Source organism: Rutilus rutilus (assembly GCF_951802725.1).
Source record: "Rutilus rutilus genome assembly, chromosome: 16".
Taxonomy (NCBI): domain Eukaryota; kingdom Metazoa; phylum Chordata; class Actinopteri; order Cypriniformes; family Leuciscidae; genus Rutilus; species Rutilus rutilus.
In genome coordinates this window covers 8,298,800-8,315,532 of record NC_140224.1, presented here as the reverse complement: position 1 = coordinate 8,315,532, position 16,733 = coordinate 8,298,800, and the positions used below count along the sequence as shown (strand labels likewise).

Below are 16,733 nucleotides of genomic sequence, written 5' to 3'. Positions count from 1 at the left end.
GCAGCTCCAGATGCAGCAGAGTTATAACTGTGGTGACATCATATGGAGAATGCGTCTGTCGTAATACTCCTGTCCTGCTGTATCCCACAGTCCCAAGTTCACCGGCTTTCCATCGACCATCACATTGGCAGAATAACTATCAAACCTGAATGAAAGTTAATAGCATATACTTCAGAGACACTACAAATGTCATATCTGACATATTTCACACACATATCCCGACCCGTCCCGAAAAATAAACACACTCTCTGCTGCCTCTCGATGGACTGGAGCGGATCTACATTTCACATGCATCTAATCTAACCAGGAACAGTCCTAGATCAATTATAAATATTATCAAAACTTTCATGCCTTGCATGATCGGAAGTAACTTAGGCCTAACTGTAATTAAATTAATGCCTGATTCAATTCCATGAAATGCTGTATAGACCTATAAAGGCTATAAAACAATATATTTAACATAAAAAATGTACATCTTATGTTAAAATGTTATGTAACCTTCTCCCTTTAAATACTTTGGTTAGTTCAAAAATAATTTTTGCAATTTTATATTATTTATTTGAAAGAATTAAAAGAGCAGATTCATGTTGTATTGTTCAACTGTCGAGGTTGATATGGGATTTAGAAAATAATTAGTAATAAGTAATGGAATAGGATACTTTAGAGAGAGAGAGTAATTAGTAGTAGTAGGCTAAATTACACTGTTGAAGATGTAATAAGTAGTAATTAAATTATTTTTTTTAGACAAATGTACCCAACACTGTGCATACATTTTGTTAGGAGATTAATGTTTTAAATATAACAGTTTTAATGTAGAAATATTAAATGATTGAAAAAATAAATAAGTAAATAATAGGCTTCTTTTTAAATATGAAACTAAAACCAGGGAACATTTATTTCCACTATCTCAGTTTAATATTCAGTGAGGGGAAGGGGTGTTTGGGAAACAGTCAGTATTTCATTTGATGCCAGTAGTGTGAATGTTTGTGTTTGAACTATCTGAGCAGCTCCAGATGCAGCAGAGTTATAACTGTGGTGACATCATATGGAGAATGCGTCTGTAGTGGATTTTTCCCCTAAAACCCGACTAACTAGCGTCTACAAATCGACACTTAATAAAATAAATCTGTTGCGTCTACAAATCGACACTTAATAACCTTTATACTCCAGCTCTTTGCGTCTTCAGTCGACAACTGGCCGAGTCTCTTACCCTAACTTACTTGCTTCCCTAAACTGACCTGCTGCGCAGCAGAAATGAACAGACAGACTTTCAGCAAATGTCCTCTAAATGCTTTAATAACGGCCGGGAGAGTCTTCGAGCAGTTCTCAGAGAACTCTCCCAAGAAGAATCAAGGCCGGAGGATCTCAGACAAATTCCATTGAGACATCCCACCGTAAAACACATATACAACAGTTTTTATAGTATAGAGGTATGGCATAATGTCAGGCTGCATTACATAATTTCCCCACTATTTGATTGGTTCTTCATAGGCAAGGCAAGGCAAGGCAAGTTTATTTATATAGCACATTTCATACACAATGGCAATTCAAAGTGCTTTACATAGAAGAAATTAAAATAATAAGATTAAAACAGTTTAAAAAAATTAAAACAAATAAAATACAGTACAATATAAACAGTCGGACGAATGTTCAGATTCATTTTATTTAAACAGGGACAATGCACAAAATAACATTAACCTTGTATCAAAACAAAGACAGATGCATTGTGCCAGGTTATAGCACAAGTGCTATTTTCCGCCCGTAGTCCCTTGACAGATCAATAAGACAAAATTTCATAAAAGTAAAATACAAAACATTAAAATATACAATTTTACAACTACAGTCACACTTAATTTTCAATTAAAACTATCATATGCTCAATTGTTCCCCCTTCCTTAAACCAAAACACACACACACACTTCATAAATGTGTACAATTTTGTTGTGACAGCAACCATGCCTCTGTCAAACTCGAAAAGGTTAGAGGATTTGTACATGTAATAAGGTGTGTAGGGAGAGTATTCCACTGAGTTATGGCCACAAAAGAAAAAGTTGATTTCCCAAAAGAAGTTTTGCGATTGGGAATAGTGCACTCTCCTCTAGTGGCTGACCGAGTAGCTCTTTTTTTTTCTGAGTTGAGCGTAATACATTTTTTTAAAGGAGGAGCGACAGCATTTTTAATGATTTTAAAAAGTAAGCAAACATTTGAATGCATTATCAAATTTCCAAAATTTAAAATATTGTAATTAGTAATTATTTTGCAGTGGTGATATTGACGTGTTTTTTTATCAAGGATCTTAAGTGCTGTTTTATATAATGATTCAAGTGGTCTTAAGACTGTCTTACCCGCTTGTGACCAACTTGTCATGCAATACAAAAAATGTGGAACAATCATTGCACTTAAGTATTTGATGCCTCAATGGTAAGAGAGTTTCTTATATATCTGTAATTTATAAGATTAAATTTTAGTATACTACTCAATCTTTTAACATGTTTTTTAAAACTAAGAGTTGGGTCCAGGGTAACACCCAAATATTTGAATTCATCCACATTTTTAATTGCATGCCCATTTACTAAAACCTCAGGACATTCCTTAAGTTTACATCTATTTTTAAAAAACATGGTTACCGTCTTTTCAGTATTCAAAGTGAGACATGAATTATGTAACCATTCAACAACCTTATGCATTACATTTGTTAATTTTAAAGCAACCTCTGTAGCATTCTTCCCATGAGTGTACAGCACAGTATCATCCGCATACATTATATCAATATCATTACATACTAGTGGAAGGTCATTTATATATATACTAAAAAGCAGTGGCAGTGACGAACAGTGGCACAGTGCTCATTCAGTAAATGCATAACTAAACAGATGTGTTTTGAGTTTGGATTTGAATATGACTACTGTAGGAGCACATCTGATCTCCTCTGGAAGCTGGTTCCAGCTGCGGCTGGCATAATAGCTAAAAGCGGACTCGCCATGCGAGTGAACCCTTGGTATTTCTAGCTGATATGATCCTAATGATCTGAGTGATCTGTTGGGTTTATATTCAGTGAGCATATCTGCAATGTATTGAGGTCCTAGGCCATTGAATGATTTATATACCAGTAATACTTTAAAATCAATCCTAAATCTAACTGGGAGCCAGTGTAAAGACCTGAGGACTGGTGTGATATGTTCATATTTTCTGGTTCTGCTCAGAATCCTGGCGGCAGCGTTCTGTACGAGCTGCAACTGTCTTATGGTCTTTTTGGGAAGGCCAGTGAGGAGTCCATTACAGTAATCCACCCTGCTGGTGATGAAAGCATGCACAAGTTTCTCTAAGTCTTGTCTGGAAACAAAGCATCTTATTCTTGCAATATTTTTCAGATGATAGTATGCTGATTTAGTTATTGCTTTGACATGACTACTGAAACTAAGGTCTGACTCTAGTGTCACACCAAGATTCCTGACTTGATTTTTGGTTGTTTGACCCCTAGAGTGAAGGTATGCGTTCACCTTGAGAACCTCATCTTTGTTTCCAAACGCAATGACTTCAGTTTTGTCTTTGTTTAATTGAAGAAAGTTTTGACACATCCAACTGTTGACTTCATCAATGCATTGGCACAAGGAGTCAATGAGGCTGTAATCGTTAGGTGATAGGGCTAGGTGATAGTGATAATCAAGTAGAGCTGTGTGTCGTCTGCATAGCTGTGGTAAGCAATTTGGTTCTTTCTCATTATTTGGCTCATTGGGAGCATATACAGGTTGAACAGGAGTGGCGCAAGAATCGAGCCTTGAGGGACTCCGCATGTCATGGATGTCCACTTAGACTTATGGTCTCCTATACTCACATAATAACCTCTCCCATCTAAGTATGACCTGAACCATTTTAGGATTATCCCAGAAAGCCCCACCCAGTTTTCCAGCCTGTCAAGAAGTATGTTGTGATCGACAGTGTCAAATGCAGCACTGAGGTCGAGTAGTACCAGCACTGATAATTTGCCTGAATCAGTATTTAAGCGGATATTGTTTATTATCTTTATGAGCGCTGTCTCTGTGCTGTGGTGCGGTCGGAAACCAGATCGAAAATGGTCAAAGGATCCATTCGAGCATAAGAATTTGTTCAGCTGATTGAAGACAACTTTTTCAATGATCTTGCCTATGAAAGGAAGATTTGAGATCGGTCTATAGTTGCTTAATATGGTCTTAACCAGATTGCTCTTTTTCAGGAGGGGCTTGACAAGTGCAGTTTTCAGGGAGTTTGGAAAACTCCCAGATAGAAGTGAAGCATTTACCACTTCTAGAAGATCTGCTTCTAAACTGTTTAACACACTTTTGAAAAAAGATGTGGGAAGTGTGTCAAGAGCGCAGGTTGATGTTTTAAGGTGCTGTACGGTTTCTTCCAAAATTTTGCCATCAATTTCTTTGAAATCAGACATAGTAACTACTTTCTCAGGTGGTCTGATCTGTCTGACCCCAGCGCAAGTCAAGGATGTGCTGATCACCTTTCTGATATTATTGATTTTCTCAGAGAAGAAAGAAGCAAACTCACTGCACTTGCTGTCTGAGAGCATTTCACTGGGAATCTGGCTTGGAGGGTTTTTGTCAGTCTCTCTACAGTGGCAAAAAGAGTGCGTGTGTTGTTTAAATTGCTGTTTATAATATTTGAGAAGAAATATATATTTCATATGCAAACCCTTATGTTACTAGGTAAAGAAAACTCTGATCTTGTGGTGACTTCATCTGTTAATCACAAGATTCTAACAGACTGTCTAGTTTCATTTCCCAAAACTGTGTTATTTTTACATACATACGCACATAGTCAAAGACACAAGTTTTCCATTGGTTTCGTACAGTACATCCTGTTCCATTGTTAGATGTTAAATAAGGTTAGATGTTAGAAACATGGTTAGTTTAATATACAGTTTAAAATTTCCACGACACGTCATAGCAACTCTAAACGACAACTCTGACTCTGGTCTACTGTTGGTGTGTTAGGAGTAAATCGATTGAAAGACTTGAGACTTTCTGCAGATATTGAATTCTTTTAGCATTCGGTGTCCATAATGGCGCTGTTTAGCAGTATTTTTAGTCAATTGTTTGGGTGTTTTGCTCACTTTTTGCACAGAAGGGAGAAACCTCAGAGAGCACAGCAGTATGCAGCGCAAGAATTAGCGGCTGGATGTAACGTTAGAGAGGCTGGAGAAAAGAAAAGGAAGGTGAGAAAACAGAGGAAACAGAAGGTCACAGGGCCAACACCACTTCTTGTGAAACCTCTGCATTCTACAGTCAGATCTTCCTCCTTAAAGCCAATAGAGGGAGAACTCTCAAAGCTTCCAAGTGTCTCCGGACACCTCGCTCTGCCAGGCACTCGCCTCAAACCCCTGCCGCCAGTGACAAAACCAGCCGTGCATCCTGAACCAGTTCCAGCACCTGAGGATGTGTTATCCCTGCCATCTTCTCCGCTTCAAGTGGATCTTCCCAAACCGTCGGCGGCTCCTTCATGTCCAGATGAAGTTGTTTCCTTCCGACGCTCTTCATCCCAGATGCATCCATTGGCGGTTCCTCCACGTCCCACTCCAGCACCTGATGAACTGTTTTCCATCCGGTGCTCTTCATCCCAAGTGCGTCCTCCCAAAGGACTTCCTCCGAGCCCCACTCCTGCACCTGATGAAGTTGTTGCTCTGCGACGTCCTCCCACCCGGAAACCTCAGCCGTTCACTTCCCCGTTTGAGCCACTTCCCCAAGTCATGCTGGTTGACATCGAGGATGAGGAGGATGAGTATGTGGAGTACAGAGGGAAGACCATCAGTGACTTACTCAAGACTGAACGCTCCCAAACTCCGGAGGCTGAAATGAGACCAAGAAAGATGTTTGCTTGGTTGGAGAAGGACAGCGAGGTGCAGGAGGAAGCGTGGGCGAGCGAAGTGGAGGAGATCCAGGGATTTAAGGAAGAGGAAGGTGACCCCAGGGAAATGGGAGACTCTAAGGCCATGCAAGGCCATTCGGATGAGGCGTCTCAGATCGATGAGCAGATGAGGAGGCTCTTCTGTGTAGCCTCTCCTGACGGCCCCAAGACTGAGACCCAGCACAAGGTGAACGTCCAGAAAACGTGCAAAAGAAAAGTGCCACTTTTTCTGTTCACCTGGGCAGAGGAGAAGGCCAAGAAACAGGAGGAGAAGAAGAAAATCAAAGAGAAGGAGCGAAGGGAAAACGAGTTGCTGCTTGAGCGCTACACGAACGATCCGAGACTCAAGCACTTGAGGATCAACAAGCACAACATCAACTACAACTCCTAAAGCAGATCATCGTCCCTCCTCACCTTTAACCTGTGTAAATAAACAAGTTTGCAAACTAAAAGTTGAAAGATCCATGACTCCTCCTGACTATGAAAACATAAAACACGTGTAATATGAAGTGAATCAATTTGAACTAATTAGAAAAATAAAAAATGTGTTAATCAAGTAAACCATAGTTGCTTCAATCCAGTTAATCTCCATCTTGAAATAATATCAAATGTATTCTTATATTTACTTTATAAAAGTCAGTAAAAAAAAAAAAAAGATTTCACTGCAAAAAGCCACAACATAAAGATGGACATCTTTACAATTATTCTAAAAGGCCTTTTACTTGCTTATAAAAAAAGACAACAGAAGGCATTTAGCAGATTGTATTCAACAGGTTTTTCAGCAGTTGATGCTGCTGACGATTCAGAGGACTTCAGATATTCTGATATCAAATATGATGCAATAGACTTTATAGGGTTAACTATACAAATTACATTAATAAACTATATTTTTTTGCCAGCATTTTGGGAATTGGGAATAAATTTAGTGGAGGATGAAGCGAGTTGAAGGACGATTTTAAGGTTTCATTTTTGACGTGGAACATCATATTAGAAAGTCTCAGTCTAGTGCATAACTCTTAATGCATGTCTACTGTTTAGAGCACTCGACCTTTTTAAACTAAAGATTGGTTAAAAATAATACAGATGCTAGATATAATTTATCATAACTAATTATTAGATCAGACGGCAGTGAAGTTTGCCACAAAGCAGAAAGACTTACTTTATCAGCACTAAGTAGGCTGTTCTCTATTTTTCCTCTGACAAAAAATACTGCACCACCTTATCCACAATAATAAATGCAAAAAAATAAATTTCTCTAGCCATTTTTAAATAGGGCACATATCAGCTGGCAAAAAACAAATGAAAATAAAAAGCACAAAATTGAAGAACTTATCAACTAAATTTACATTTAGTCTAAAATACATTCTTCACTGTTTTGTTTGTAGAATTTTGTGGTGAATTCTATCAGATAATAATAATGAAAAAAGCATAACCCTGATGACTGACAAAATTGGAAACAGTGTGATGCATCAGAATGAGACGAGTGCAAGTGCTGAGTCTGACCTTGAGGCCTAACAGTACATGTACCAGCATGCAATCGTATATTAACTGTAGCTCTATGGCACATTATTTGTTTCTTAAGAGTGACTATTCCTCTTTTTTCCAGTGCATGAGTGACAAATTGTCAGGAGTTCATAATGTTCCAAGTGCTTGCAAGTCATTCATCAACAAGCTTCCCATGCACCCGGAAACGGTACACACAAGTGTATTCAGGAAGACCCCAGTTAGACAGCACTCTCATCTCAATGATCTGAAAAGCTCTCGTCACCTCCTCCTTGAAGACAGAGATACAGAATTACAAGTTTAGGCAAGAGTCATCAAAATCCAATAAAGATTACAAATAAACACTGTCTCAACACCAGAGGTGGCTAAACTAAAGATTAAAGAATACGAGGGTGTGTGAATAAAAAAATGAAAATGTGCATGGATAAATCCTTTATAATAAATAGAATTGATTGATTTCATGGTGACTTAGAGGAATAGTTCACCTCCTCCAAAAATGGTCCCATAATTTACTCGCCCTCAAGTCATTCTAGGCGTTTATGAATTTCTTCTTTCAGCCGAACACAATCGTCATATTAAATAATATCCTGGCTCTTCCCAGTTTTGTAATGGCCGTATGGATTAATTTTATGATGGATGGATGCGCTTTGGAACTTCAAAAACTCTTGCGCCATTCAATGCCATTACAAAGCTGGGAAGAGCCAGGATATTTTTTTAATATAACTCCGATTGCGTTTGGCTGAATGAAGAAAGTCATATACACCTAGGATGGCTGAGGGCGAGTAAATTGTGGGATATTTAAATTTTTGGGTAAACGAATCCTTTAACACTAGAAGTGCCAGAATTCCATAACTACTAGAACTGCCGCAAGCGGTCATTTTGACCGCTAGATTCAAAACTCTGTATCTTTAATGATAAATACCCAATTGAGAGATTAATGCATTTATTGTATTAGGATGTCTTTTAAAAACAAAACAACACCAAACTGTACATTTAAACAAGTTTAATTATACATTTATAAATAAATAATATCCGTAGATGTCCTGAACAAAATGACGGAGTAGCCTATGTTTTCATGTTTCCACTGTTTGATCACTCCCGCCGACACACACACACACCATATTCCAGCATTGCAATCTTGACATTGCAGCCTGTTCATTATAGCCATAATAAAATATAATAATAAAATAGTCAACCTAACATATAAAAATTCCACTGCTCTGTTTGTCAGTAGCCTAGTACAATTCGTACCATTTTGCACATGTGAAGAGAATGATTTTTTCGGTCGATATTGGAACGTGAGTGAAGTACAAAGCCTATAATAAAGAATAGTTTACCATCCAAATACATCGCAAATGTTGAAACATTTTGATTCTAATTAGAGAGTTACGTGAGCCCAACGCCGCTTACTTTCACTTTCGCTTATAAAGTATTTCATTTTGGCTTGTTTATAGTTATTTTTTTCATTCTTGTTCTGTTCTGAATATCATTACATTTAAAATGATTTGTTGTTGAATATGTTTAGTGTATTTTTTACCACATTTTATTGTTGTGTATATTGGTATAGCCTATAATAATACCGCGAAATTCAGTGCGGTCAATATGACCGTCTATGGCCGAAATAGGTAAATATGTTCATTTGTTTTTTTGCCTTATGTGTAATTTATATGAAAAACATTTTAAATGAAAATACAGACACTTTTAGGAAAAGTCAGGTACCAGCAGGATTGAATTAATTTTTTCAACAAAGTTATTGCAGATATAAAATTCAAAACGGTCAAAATGACCGCCATGGCAGTTCTAGTGTTAAAGCATCCTTCTCCAAGACAGTCCATCAGCCAATCAGTTACGCCTTGATTTAATATTTATGCAGTGACAGGCTGATAAATGACTGAAATAACAAAATCACAATACTTACAGAGACCAAAAAGGTCTAAAGAGCATCTCCATCTTCTTCATAGACAAACTGTCCGAGCAACTGCCCCTCTTCCTGCTGCTCGTCATCAAGACCCTTTAACAGAACAGAGACTTTGACCAAGATAAGTCATCCTTTGTCTAATATGTAGAAAGTTAGTCAGTGCTGGGTAGTAACTGATTATATGTAACCTGGATTACGTAATCAGATTCCAAAATTTAAACACTTGTAATTATGTAAGAATAGTTACTTTTTTATTGAATTCATTACTTAACGTAATCATTGATTCTTCCTAATTTTTATATAGTTTAATCTAGATCAGCCACTAGTCAGGCTAGACGACTATAAATTCATGGTAAATTGAGAGCACAGCATAAAATATAATTTTTTTAGTTAGTGAAAAAACACATTATATTCAAATCAGTGTTATAAACAAGTCAGGTCAAAAGTAATCAAAAATAGTCTGATTACACTATAAAAATTGTAGTTAGTGATGTAATCTATTACATGACACATTTTAGGTAATGTAATTTGTATTCAGTAATGGACTTCAATTTGCAATCTACCCAGCACTGTAGACAATTGAAAACCAGGAAACTTGATAAAATAAAAAGGTTGACTTCTAGGTTTGGGAAACTATGGATATTAATAACATTTCTACAGTGGATATACACTACTGGTCAATTCAATCAAATAAATGCAGCCTTGCTGAACAAAAGACACTCAAAAACAAAAATCAATTATTCCAAACAAATGACTGATAGTGTATATTCTAGTTTCACTCTATAATATATTATTTGCTAGAAATGGCAAAAAAAAAAAAAAAATTAAAACAAATCTTATTCATTAATATATTAATTGGAGAGATGTAGAAACCCTGATATTATTTGAACTATTATATTATGTGTACTTACATATACATTGAAGTCTCGTGGGGCACTGCTAATGTTGCCGGTGGGCGACAGGGATTTGGGCGTATGATCCAGAGAAAAGGCTGTAGGCACAATCTTCATGGACAAGCCGATCTCCAGATAACCATATGAACCTTTAAATGCCCAGCAGTTCCCAGGATGCACATCTGGCTGTAGGGACAAATGGATGAAGAGAAACAGTGATAAAGACAGAAGAGAAAGAAACCATTGGAAATCAAAGCTTGACTTTACAAATTAATACACATGAAATGAGAGTTCTCAAAGGTTTCAGACCTGTATGACTACACGTGGTGACTGAGAGAAGTACCACAGCGGGAGGCCAAACAGACTCATCAGTGCCGTTTTGGTGTTGAAGGACTCTGAGCAACGAGTGCTTATGATGCTGCCGCCTACAGACAAAGAAATGCAGATCTTGTCATATTTAGGCTAGTATCATGCATTAGACGTTTGCCCAACAGTCTGTGGGTGTGACGTCTGAGGCAAAGGCACACAAAATGGGAAACACTTTCGAAGTAAACACGAGATTCAAAGTCGTCATTTGATTGGTTGAATTCTACAGGATTTGAAGGAGACGTGTATCGCGCATCCGCCTGAAAACAAAGTCGTTGTGACGTCAAACTCCCTCATGGAATAAAAAAAGTTGTGTTCACAGCTGTGACAATGAGCGCTTATCAGGAGCAACTAAATCATTGGTTCTCATAGTGTGGGGGTGCACAGATACTGCGGCAGAAAAAAGATCAGCAGAAAAAAGAAAAACAGCCATTGCAGAGTGAATAGCGGTTAGCGCTCTGCATTTATAAAGCGGCATCGAACGGCAATCACACCGAATCGTTGTTCAGACCGTTGACTTGTCACCTTTGGAACAAGCCCAACATAGAAGTTGCTCGCCATAAAAAAGCACCTCTTCAGAGGACCGAATCACAAGCTGCTATTGTGAACATGCCACTCCGCTGCTGTGTGTGTGTTCTGGTGAGAAGAAAAACTGTTATACATGTATATATATTGGCTCTTTTATATTATTGTTCATCCAAAGCATCACTAAATATTTAAATGTTACGTTCTGATCTATCATTCTCTTACTGTTACATGATTCAGTGACATTGTCAAGTGTATTTTAACTGTGAGGTGCCCACACTTGAAAAGGACCAGACTTGGGATTTCACTCAGAATAATATTTATTTTGATCAGTTGATGTAGCAATGTAGTAGGATCAGATGTAACAGGTGAAAAACCTTTAAATAAATAAAAGAAAAAAGAAAAACAAACATTTTAAATAAACAGGTATTTTCCTAACACAGGAAAGGTCAAATGCATTTTTACAGGCAACACAGCTTGGTCTTTTACTCTGCATTTTACAAGCAACACTATACCAATCTAAGCATTTGGTCTTATCAGTTTATCAGTATCTCTTTAAACCATGCAGTAATAATTACTTTCAGACTTCACCTGTAACATTAACCCTCTGGGGACCAAGGTGTTTTTGGGGCCCTTGAGATGTTCTGACATGCTCTGACATTTGTGCTTTTTTCAGTTATTTATAAACATGTTAATGGCAAAGGTGTAAATTCACTCTATATAGCACAAACAGGCCAACCATAATATGCGAGCAACATGTATGTAGATGTTTGTATTTTTAAGAGAATAATGGTTATTTAAAAAAAAAAAAATGAAAGTTGCTGAAATAAGACCACAAAACTCATACAAAATATGTGCCCACAAGACTTTTGACTAATGGATGTTGTCTCTTCGAGTTCTGGCTTCAAAATTATGTGAAAATAGTCTTGCTTTATCCTTCACAAAAAAAAATACATTGATTTAAATGGTGTAAAACAGGTTTTGCTTGGAAAGCCAATATGCGAGGGGGCGACTTATATTGACCATTTAAGATTTTGCTTACATCTATCTTGTAAATATGTTTTGCTATTTTATTAAAAAGGTTACAATTACAACAATAATTACAATTTCAACAATATTTCAAGTGTACTCTTTCTTTGTAAAAAAAAGAAGATTATAGGCCTACATTTTATCATATGTATTCATTAGTTTGAATATAGCCAACATTGGAACATCTAACATCTTAGGCTATGACTTTATTTTTGACAAAAATAGTATTTTATATATATATATATATATATATATATATATATATATGAGCAGAAATTGCTAAACAAAAGCTTATTTGATGTGACAGTATATTCTACAGTAAAAACTGTACCCAAATCTAGTCAACAAAATGTTGTCTTTCATACTTCGCCTGACTGTAACGTTTTTATGAAATATTAGGGCATAGCCTATAAATGTTAATTTGCAGTTTAATACGTTGCTTATACAAATACATTTTATTTCAACATATTTCAGTCGATTTTTACTCATCTCAGTAGGCTATAGCAAAGCAGTTTATTCTTTCACACACAGACGCGCGATTCATATTTAGGCTAAACAGTCTTTACAAATATGTACCCTTCATTCATCTCACAGAAACGCGATTCATATTATAGAAACGCGATTCATCTTTTTGTTTGCATAGGCCTACACTAACGTTATTCCACATTAACACTTGAGAAAAGATAACAGCCTACCTCACTCCTCAGCGGGATCTGCTCCTCATATCAGGAGATATTGCTCCTCATATCAGCACTGTTCTGAGGAAACTTTTCTCCATAAGGTAGGCTATATTATGCCTCACTCGCGGCGCTTTGTTTACAGCTGATGTGGGCGTTTCACAGGTGTGAAATGGTTCTCAGAATTTGCATTTGAATAGCACGCGCTCTCCGGGGAGTGGTCACATTACTTTTGAATGAGCTCGTAATGAGCTCGACTGGAATCTCTCTCTTTTTATACAGATTACAGAAGCTGATAATATTTGTTTTTTATATAAATTACTTCATTTAAAAGATGCGATCTCAAGCTTTATGCCCGTGGGTCTGTTTGCCTGTTTGACTGAATTTTCGCGGAGTTATAGATCATTTTCGAACGCGTTTCAAATGGGAGTTTACTGACAGAGAGAAGGCAGAAATAGCATCATGTTAGTTTTTCTTTATTTGTCAAAAAGCAAAACACTTTATTTTTATTGTGAGTATACAGAAAAAAAATAGAAACTGAACAGGATCGATTGATGTATTACACGAAAATGAAAGATCAAAATTAACAGAGCATTAAGTGTTTATTTTTCATTGCTAAAAAAAAAACGAGCAAAACGCGCAGGCGCGTTTTTGGTCCCCAGAGGGTTAACACATTTACCACATTAAATACCAAACAGACAAAACAGACAAAGGATTTAAACGAGAGTCTGTGAAACAAGAGTCCACGTGAGCTTACCGATAGCCCGTCATAATCAAAAAGTCCCAGTTCCTCACAGTGAATGAGTTTGTGCCTCTGCCGACCTCTTTGTCCGTCGTCCTCCAGTCAAATGACTAATGCGCGTATTTGAAACACTGAACTAGAGCTTTCAGAAGGCCAAGTGCAGATGCGCCATTTTTTGTCAAGCAGTTAGCTAGCTGCTCTTTAGTGGCTGACCACAAGATCTGCTGAAAAGTTCCAGAGTGTATAAGCTCCTTCATACTGCTGATTTCTAGACACAGTCTCTTTTCGGTTACAGATTTTGTAGATTTGAGAGCATCGAGAAGGGAATGATTGTCTATTACACACACAATAGCCACATTGATGCATGAGCAGCCACCAGTGGTAATCTCAGAGTATAGTGTAGCGAGGAAAACTGCAGTCAACTCCATCGGCAAGTGCCAAAGTCTCTCCTGCTAAGGTACTCCGTACATCTTCTCCTGATCCATTTTGACTGCCAAGATATAGGTGAAAATGTTCCATTTTCCCCCATAAGCATGATGAAATGTCCACCCTGTGTGCCACTGTCCGGAAGATTTCCCATTGAGGAATCACTGTACACCACCAATTTAACAGAACTGTTTCCCCCCCCAGGTACTGGAACCTCAATATGACCTCTTCTGATTTCAGTTTTCTGATTAGTTTATTTGCACAATGCAGGGTCTGAACAGTAGCATGCTTTGTGTTAGATGCCAACATGGATATGTCATATATTATGTCAGGTCGGCTTTGTCTGGCAACCCACAATATTTGTCCAATCTTTGATTTTAGCATGTCCATCTCAACGTCTGTCAATGACGCTTCACGTTGTGTTGCTCTGGTGGGGTCCACTGGGATGGGTTGCAGAATTTTTATGTACGTTCCTTGTTGTACTTGTATTTCATCCTCCTTAGAATGTACTTCTATTCCAATGTAGCTGAAACTGTCATGTTCATCCCGTCCGACTTGAAAGGCAGCTTTCAATTGAGGAATGATATTTATGGAGAATGCATCTGTACCACCCCAAATAAAGTCATCCACATGTGACGCAGGAATCCCCATCACCTTGCAGGAATCATCCACCCAGTAAAACACTGCTGGATCTACCTTTGATACTGTAGCTCCCAATTGTTGCATGGTGTCTTTCACTCTATTGTACCAGAATAAAGAAGCATCTGTTAGGCCATAAACACATTTTTTTCAACTTCCATATGGTAACTTTGTTCTGCACTTCTTGTGGTGGGCGAATGTAAATATCTCTGGTTAACTCTTTAGCTTGTAAAAAGGCTGCTTTAATGTCCATGGAGTTAAGCTGCCATTTATTTTGACATATGACTGCCATGATCATTTTTAGAGACTCCGAGGCACATGTAGGTGAGTCTTTGGGAAGGTCTTGAGTGTTCATTTCTTCAAAGCCTCTGGCCACTAGTCTAGCCTTACGTACAACTCCAGCAGTTGTTTCTTTAAAGGGGTCATATAATGGTACATGCACTTTTACAAGTTGATTGTACTGAAATATGTGTTGGCAGTGCCTGTACACAACCATCATAAAATGATAAAAATCCATCCAGGGTTTTTTCTTATATGTTTTCCCCTCTCTCAAATCAAGCCGTTCGATTTTGTAACGTCACAAAATTAACGCCCCTACCACGATTGTTGATTGACAGCAGCGTTTCAACACAGACCCGCCCTCGCTCGTGAGCGAGCTGTCAATCATAGTCTGCACGGACCGGCGCGGTCATTGTTGATACGCTGGAGCACTGTCTATGAGCAGAATGGCGTCTAAGCGATTGTGGTGTTCTGTTCTTGGGTGTAATAACGAACACAGCAGTCATGTTGATGTTCCTAAATCCGAACCGCTGAAGACGCAGTGGCTGAGTTTGTTTTTCGAAGGGAATATTCCCCACGATCAACGTCAATGCTTTCATGTTTCATGTCTAAGAAGCTGTTCCTGCTGCACCTGCAGAAGAAGTGAGTGTAACATTTTATTAACCTTTATATTAATATTTATATTAATCTTTGCAAATCGCTTGCTGCACACTTCACGATGAATGCGGCTGTTTACACTCAGGGTACATTACGCCATGTTTTCTATGTACAACGTTCTCAATATAATTCATAATCCCACGTTTATAATGAACCACGCGTTATGGTTATTGTGTTATTGTGTTACAAAGGGTGTACGCACAGAACAGAGGGGCGGGGTGAGCAAATTATCATTATTTAAAGACACACGCACTTAAACGGCGTGCTGAAAACAGAGCTGTTTTTGACCACGTAAAATTAGTGTTTTCTTACAATACTAATGAGAATTTTTAATTAAAGTATATTACAAACTTTTAATTTAGACCCTAAAGAATCATATTAGCTTGTACAAAAATGGCATTATATGACCCCTTTAAGTGTGCACACCCACCTCATGGAGATACACTTCTGGCCTTCTTCATTCACTTCTTCAAATATGTTATTTCTCTTCCAGGTGCTGAGTATTTTTTGCAGGCATGAAGAGATCATCATGTACTATCAATATATCATCTTCATTGTAGTCAGTGCTCAACTTAGCATGTTCGGATGGAATCACCTGAACATTGTCCATTTGTCCTAGATTGACTGATGCAGTTGTGCCAGCAATTTCCTCAGGCTCACTGTACTGCAAATTGTACCAGTTTTTGTGTTTGCCGGTTGCCTTTCCTGCTCGGCCGAGGATTTTTCCAGTATGGATTTGTCCACTTTGATTATCTGTGTATTTAACTATTTGATCTTTTTTTAGTCTTAGACCTTCACAGTTCGTGGATGAGCAGGTTTGTAGCGTGTGGGATTGATCAAGACTATCCCTTCCAGGTAGCACTGATGCAGAAGGTTCACTGACATCTTCAGCATTAAGGTGTTCATCATTTTCTGGTGTCATTTCCTCATTTTCACTTTCAGTATCACTGAGATCTGCTGCTGGTGTTATTTGGGGATTTTCATCTGTTTTCATTTGTTCTCTTTGTCTCCTCCAGTTTTGTTTGTGGGTCATCCACCTTTCTTAGTCTGGACTGATGCGATCGAACATAGCTTCCACCATGCCTAACAAATACAACCACACTATCTTGGCCTATGACCACAACTGGACCTTTCCACTCATTACAATCTATTAGCTTATAATACACTTTGTCCCCCGTTTCATATCT

General features: G+C 37.8%; 1 protein-coding gene across 2 annotated transcripts in view; it reads right to left on the bottom strand.

The window, feature by feature from the left end:
- Window positions 1-6,639: 6,639 nt before the first annotated feature.
- LOC311306223 (ras-related C3 botulinum toxin substrate 1-like) overlaps window positions 6,640-16,733 on the bottom strand; it is a 35,244-nt gene continuing 25,150 nt past the window's right edge. Inside the window, exons 4-7 of one of the 2 annotated variants that reach the window (XM_084434507.1) lie at window positions 10,516-10,631; window positions 10,225-10,392; window positions 9,314-9,406; window positions 6,640-7,666 (exon numbers count right to left, since the gene is read on the bottom strand). In XM_084434507.1, the coding sequence (XP_084290633.1) occupies window positions 9,329-9,406; window positions 10,225-10,392; window positions 10,516-10,575 (306 nt within the window). In that variant the 5' untranslated portion in view covers window positions 10,576-10,631 and the 3' untranslated portion in view covers window positions 6,640-7,666; window positions 9,314-9,328. Of the gene's footprint in view, window positions 7,667-9,313; window positions 9,407-10,224; window positions 10,393-10,515; window positions 10,632-16,733 lie in introns of those variants that run through there. The other variant, XM_084434508.1, reaches the window with a different exon arrangement.